This window comes from Lagenorhynchus albirostris, chromosome 3, assembly GCF_949774975.1.
Source record: "Lagenorhynchus albirostris chromosome 3, mLagAlb1.1, whole genome shotgun sequence".
NCBI lineage: Eukaryota > Metazoa > Chordata > Mammalia > Artiodactyla > Delphinidae > Lagenorhynchus > Lagenorhynchus albirostris.
Window position 1 is genome coordinate 168,695,989 of NC_083097.1, and position 6,621 is coordinate 168,702,609.

General features: G+C 59.0%; 1 protein-coding gene across 1 annotated transcript; it reads left to right on the forward strand.

Moving 5' to 3' along the window:
• The first annotated feature begins 2,725 nt into the window (after nucleotides 1-2,725).
• On the forward strand, nucleotides 2,726-6,548 carry TLE6 (TLE family member 6, subcortical maternal complex member). Its single transcript, XM_060146433.1, has 12 exons — nucleotides 2,726-2,806; nucleotides 2,893-3,172; nucleotides 3,275-3,297; nucleotides 3,590-3,650; nucleotides 3,732-3,835; nucleotides 3,921-3,958; nucleotides 4,312-4,564; nucleotides 4,663-4,913; nucleotides 5,206-5,347; nucleotides 5,764-5,914; nucleotides 6,177-6,253; nucleotides 6,411-6,548. Exons 1-12 carry the CDS (start codon nucleotides 2,726-2,728, stop codon nucleotides 6,513-6,515), a joined length of 1,566 nt encoding a protein of 521 aa, XP_060002416.1. The 3' UTR covers nucleotides 6,516-6,548.
• Nucleotides 6,549-6,621: the final 73 nt, after the last annotated feature.

Consider the following 6,621-nt stretch of genomic DNA (forward strand, 5'->3'; position numbering starts at 1 on the left):
AACAGAAGTGTCAGATGGTGAGGGCTGGGCAAGGCAGGGGTGGAATTGAGCAGCCCCAAGGCGACGTGGGGGGAACCAAGGTGGGAATGGGTTACAATTCAGGGCGGTCAGGGAAGGCTCGCTGAGAAGGTGACATTTGGGCAAACTCTTGAAGGAGATCAGAGAGGGAGTGTAGATGTCTGGAAGGAGTAGACCAGGCAGAGGGCACAGCCTGTGCAAAGGCCCTGGGGCAGGACCGGGCCTGGTTCATTGGAGGAACAGCAAGGAGGCCCGTGTGTCTGCAGCAGAGTGAGCGAGGGGGAGAGAGGGAGGAGGGGAGGGCGGGGAGGGGTCGCGGCAGGTTGTGCAGGGCCTTGTGGGCCGCAGGGAGGACTCTGGCTTTTACCCCCAGGGAGGTGGGACCCTGGAGGGCTGTGGGCAGAGGAGGGGTGGGTCCTGACTCAGGTGCTCACTCGCGCCCTCTGGTGGCTGCTTTGGGGAGGATGGATATTTGGGGACCAGGATGGGAGTTGGGGTCCAGTTGGACCATCCAGGTGCGGGAGGCTGGTCACTGAGCCAGTTTGGTGGTGAGAAGCAGTCAGAGTGTGGATGTGTCAGGAAACTGACAGCATGTGCTGAGTATCAAGACATAAGGGGAGGAATTCCTTGGTGGTGCAGTGGTTAGGACTCCGTACTTCCACTGCAGGGGACACAGGTTCGATGATCCCTGGTCGGGGCAGTTCTGCATGCCATGGGATGCTGCCAAAAAAAATAAATAAAATGTAAGGGGATGAGGAGGACCCAGGAGGGTCGCCCCTAAGCACCCTCCTCCCCCAACAGAAGGCCCCAGGTGGTGATCCCTAGCTGACTTGTGGTTTCACAGGGACCGCCTCCCCCTCCCCTGTTTCCTGTTCCCCGTCTCCCAGCCTCCTTGCTGTGTATTTAAAATCCTGAGCAGCGGCAGTGGCAACGCCCCCGGCTCCGCAGCCCGCCTGCACACAGCTGTCCCCAGGGAGGACCCGCATGCAGGCAGGGGGCAGCAGCACTTTTCATGCTGAGTGCATTAAAGTGCCAGTAAATTGCGCATTAACGAGCCAGGGAGGATTGAGGAAGGCTCCCCTGGGCCTCGTGCTGCTGGGAGGCCCAGCTGGGGAATCCATCGCCTGCTACCCTAGGAGGCAGCCACCTGGAGCGCCCAGAGCTCAGGGAGGGGGTCCTCCATTCCAGCCTCTCCCTCCACCATCCTGCTCGCCCCCCACCCCAACCAGCGAGGGGCAGGGGGTGGGACCAGGCTGCCAGTGGAGGCAGGGAAACACTGCTGGGCCCCAGGTGTCCTGACTTTAGGAAATTGACTTTGATGCTCTGAGCCTCAGTTTTCTCATCTGCAGAACGGAAACGCCAGTGGTGCCCGTTCAACAGAACTGACAGCCACAGGCCTTATGCCACGTTCCTTAGCAATTATTTCTTCCTGTGAATCACAATATTTCCCCAGGATTTTGGAATTCGCTCTGGGCCAGACAGCTTCCTGGCATCCACCGTGGAGGTGCATGTGCATTCGGAAGGCCCACGGCACTGCCTCCAAAGCCAAAGGCCCAAGACTAAATCCGTGTCACCCTCTGCAGTAGCCACGGGACACATGTGGCTATTTACACTTTAATTGGCAATCAGGTGGCACCGTCCACGTTTCAAGTATTCAGCCTTAGCTGGCAGGTCTAGAACATTCCTCATACCACTGTATTTAGTCCATCTGGACTAAATATAGCTGCACATTCCCGTAGAGCCCCTTATCGGGCCGAGAAGGTGGGTCTCCTCGCAGTGAATTCCTGGCACTACTGGCAGGTCGTGTCTTGCGTGGTCTGTGTCCTCAGCTGGCTGCCAGGCACATTCTAGGTTCGTGCCTCGCCGTCTCCTCTGGCAGCCCCCAGCCCCACGTGGCTATTGAGCCCTTGAAATGTGGCCCGTGGGACAGGAGGGATTGCATTTTTAATTAAACTTAACTTTCTATTTAAATAGTGACCTGCAGCCAGTAGCCGCTGTGCAGGGAGGTTCAGTCTTGAGGAAGGAGAGGTTAAACACAAATCTGGTACCCGGGCCAGATAAATGCTCTTGAGAAAAGCAGTAGGACGTGTCATAGGAGGGAGCCTGTCCTAAAGGAACAGATGGGCAGCCTGCTGGGAGGGAGAAAAAGAAAATTTAGGGTGCCTTCCATGACCACAGAAACTGTTCACTTAAATCTGGAATCGGTAGCAGCCACGTGGCTTGATTTTAAATATAAAATAAGTGACCCTCCCACCAGGGCCCCTAACTTCCCCATCGCCAGCCCTGCTCCCCAGGAGGTAACCATTGGTTTCTTAGGACCTTTGCAATGTTTCAGCAGCTTCAAATGTCATCCCCATAAGGGGGACATGTGTACACCACAGCTTTGCTTCTTGAAGCCATTTTAAGCAAGGGGGTGGCATTCAGGCTTTTGTTTCCAAACACCCCAAGTAAAGCAGCTGGGATGCGAACCCAGATCTGACTTGACTTGCGACCATATTATACTGGTGACGGGTCATTGGGGCTCAATTTTGTCACCCGCCGCCAAGGGTGGCCTCTGGGTACCGAGAGCTTGCTTTTTGCTAGGTGATCATGAATCCACCCAAAAACGTTCAAGGGAGGTGGTGTAGCCTCACTTTGTGAACAGGGAAACTGGCTTGTAAGAAGGTATTTGCACCCAGGGCTGTCCTCTAATGAAGCTTTAGCCGGGATGACGTTCCCCTTCCAGGCAGAAAACTTCCTACAGATAGTGGAGACCTGCAGCCAATCCCTGGGCTTCCAGCTGGGGGAGGTAGGTTCCTGGGTCCTTGAGTAGGGTGGGGATAGGCTTGGGGCAAAGAGTGCATCCTCGTGTCCCTCACGACCCTGTGATTACAGCACCAGGGAAACCAAGAGTTCCCCAGTGAGCAGCCCAACCGGGACCCCCAGCGCCCAGAGGCCAAGACCCCACAGCCCTCCGGTCTCCAGGGGCCAGACTTCGAAGACATCATGGCCACGAGGTCATCCGACTGGCTCCAGCAGACCCCCGGAGTGGACACAGTCCACCAGCTAGACACGTGGCCATCCTGGGACTCGGAGCCCCGGTTTTGGCAGGATGTTCTGACAGAGCAGCTCTGGCAGATTTTTACTGGGACCCAGGAGCGCCCAAGACGCAGGAGTGAGTCTCCCTGAGGGTGAGGGGAAGTGGGGAATCAGGCCGCCTGGAGGGACAGCACCGGTTGAACTGGCTTCTCCCCCTCATCCCCTTCTGTTGTCATAGCGACAGAGCAGGCGCCAGGCCAGGTAAGTAACTGGAATCCTCGGTACCTGGAAGGGTGGGCTTTGCCCTGGCTGGGCCCCCTGGCTTTGACCTCTAGATGCCTGTGGGATTGGCATGCCTCCCCCACCCTCAGCCCTTGGATACCCTCAGAGGACCTGAGCCTGTCTGCAGCTCTGCCTGGATGGGAGGATGGGACTTCAGGCAGTTGGAGCATCCTGTCCACACTGCCTGGGCCCGCCTGCCATGTTCCAGTTCTCAGACCAACCCTGGTCAGGTCCTTTGGTCTGAACTGATCTCCCCAATTCCCACGGGCAGGAAAGCCAGGAGCCAGCACCACGATACTTGGGAGTGAAACTGCCCCCCAAGGACACTTTGGGTAATCCTGGTGGGAGGAGGGCAGTCCGCCCTGGGGGAGGGGAGCCACACCTGCCACTGATCCACTCTTGTCTCTGCCCAGTTCTCAGCCCAGCTACGCCCTCCCCCAGCTCCTCTGAGGGCTCCCGAAAGGGAAGCACAGGACTGGGCACTGTAGGAGAGGGGGTGTTCTCCCACATGGCCCAGGTGAGATCCCCGCACCCCACACAAAGGCTGGGGGGGCTGGGGCGGGAGGAGAATGTGGCTCAGCTGTGACCTCATCCACCCGCAGGAGCTTCCTGTAAAAACCTATCAATTTCTGAAGCCCGTGTAAGTATGTCCCAACCTTGTGGTCTGAGGCTAAGGGAGCCCAGATGTAGGGGTGAGAAGGCTTCCTGGAGGAAGGGACATAATGGTTAGGACCTTGAAGGATGAGTAGGAGTTTGCTGGGATAGGGCAAAACATGTCAGGCAGAAGGGAGCAGTGTTTGGTCATGGGAGAAGGAGAATACTTGGAGGGGTGTGGGTAGAACCTGGGGGGATATAGAGTGCCGTGGAGAAATGAGGCCTGAGAGAACCCAAAATCTGACAAAGAACGAAGCCCCTCTGGGGCTTGATAGGTGCCCTGCTCCGGGCAGAGAGGCTCACAGGCGGGCTGGTGACCCTGAGGCCTCCTCTCCCAAGATGCTGGGACCCTGAGGACTTTGAAAACACGTGGAATAGGCCTGATGCTTTGCCCTGGCAGTCCAAGAAGCTGGCCGTGCCACACAGAGTGGAGAAGATACGGAGGCTGGAACATGGGGAGCCCGTGCTGGCCACGGCCGTCAGCAGCTTCACGCGGCACGCCTTCACCTGTGGCAGGGGCGGCGTCAAGGTGTGGAGCCTGGTCGGCCAGGTGGTGGAGTCCAGGTTTCCGGAGAGCTACCTGCGTGTACAGGTGAGGGTAGGGCTGGCTCTGGGGCGGAGCTTGTGGGAGCAGAGAGAGCCCCCCACCCTGCAGGGGAGGAAGCTCACCCCAGGCTCTGCCCACCCCAGACCCAGGGGGCCTACCTGCGCACCTGCTTGCTGTTCTCAAACAGCACGGCCCTGCTGACGGGCGGCCACAACCTGACCAGCGTGAGCCTGTGGGACCTGAAGGCACCTTCCCTGTACGTGAGAGCAGAGCTGCCCTGTGCGGGCCTCACCTGCCAGGCCCTGGCCGCCAGCCCTGAGGACAACCTGGCCTTTGCCGGTTTCACCGATGGCAGCGTCAGGATCTGGGACCTGCGGAACCGGAGCGTGGTCAGGTGTGGCCCAGGGGTGGGCGGGGCCACCCTGAGGGCCGCTTCCCACCTGGATCCCTGAGTAGGGACCCAGCAGTCTCAAGGCCAAAGCCCCTTTCCCTAAAGAACTTTTGCATTTGAGAGTTGAAGACCCAGGTTCAAACCGTGGCTGGGTCCTTGAAGCCCAGTTGTGGTACTTCTTGTCTGCCTCAGTTTCCCCATCTGTCACCCGGGTGTGATTGGAGGGGGGTGTCCTCGGGGGCCCAAAGCTTAGAGTTTCAGCCCTGACCTCCCTTCCAATGCCTCTCCTGGCCAGGGACCTGCCGGGTCACCTGAACGGTGCCAAGAGCATCGCTGTCAAAGACCAGCACATCTGGACAGGGGGTCTGGACGCCTGCCTGCGGTGCTGGGACCTGAGGACCACTGGGGAGCCCCAGGAATACCAGTTCGAGTCTCAGGTGTGCAGCTGGGATGGGGCCTGCTTGGCCAGGTAGCAGCTGGGCTGTGGACCAAAGGAGATGGAGGCTGGCGGGAAGGGCAGGGGTTAGTGGTACCTCAAGTCTCAGTGATGCTCTGAAGAGAGGGGTCCTTAGCTACATCCTCCCCAGTTGCCCAGATAACATTGGATGCTTTCGTACTCTGTATCAGGGGTTCCTATTCTCATTGAGTCTCTGTGATAATCCCACAAAGTAGAGAGGACCACACCCATTTTGCAGATGAGCCAGCCAAGGCCGGATATGTGAAGTTGCTTTCTGGGGGTTTCACAACCAGGAAGCGGGCAGGCAGTCGGCCCCCGGGATGGGTCCCTGTGCTCCTGCCACCTCTCGGGCCCCGCTGGGACCTGGACAATGTTTCCCTGCTGCCTTCTCCCCAGATAATGAGCCTGTCCCCCAGCCCCTGGGAGGACTGGGTGCTGGTGGGCACAGCCAACGGCCAGCAGTGGCTGCAGCCCAGCCTTGGGGGCCAGAAGCACATGGTGGGGTGTAAGGACGGCACCATCCTCGGTCTCAAGTTCTCCCCGCTGGGTGAGTGGCCAGGATCGCGGCAGGGAGTCTGCCGTGGTCCCCAGCCTCCCACGGGGCCCTGCCTCACCAAGACTGACTCCACCCAGCCCTTTCTGACCCTTCCTGACCCCCCCAAGCCCTTCATCAGCAGGAACCGCCATGAGTGATGCTCTCCGCAGGGGTGTGAGGGAGATGGGGAGCTCCCTGTTTCCCAGATCCCCAGGGGTCCAGCTCTCAGCTGCCAGCTTTCTCTATGACTGGGCCCCCCTCTGCCTTCTCCCAGGCCAGTGGTGGGTGAGCGTGGGGACGGACAACCTGGTCAGCGTCTTCAGCATGCCCATGGGGACCACAGTGGTCCAGGTACGGGGGTGGGGCAGGTGGGCGGCGTTCATTGGGCTGAGCCCGGGGTTCCAAATGCAGAGACCCCCCCCCACCCAGGGACCACGTTTGAATCTATGGGCAGATGTTAAGGCCAAGGATTGCTGAACCCCGTCGCTCTGCTCCCCGACTCTTCCAGGTACCCGAGACATCCTCCATCATGTGCTGCGACGTGTCCCCCAGCAACCACCTGATCGTCACGGGGTCCAGGGACCACGCCTCAGTGTACCAGATCACATACTGAGGGCTCGCCAGGGCGGGTGGGGTGAGCACAACTGGACCTATGATCTTTGTCACGTGTAATAAAGCATTTGGAAAAAGCACGGATGCAGTGCTGCATCCTGTCCCCT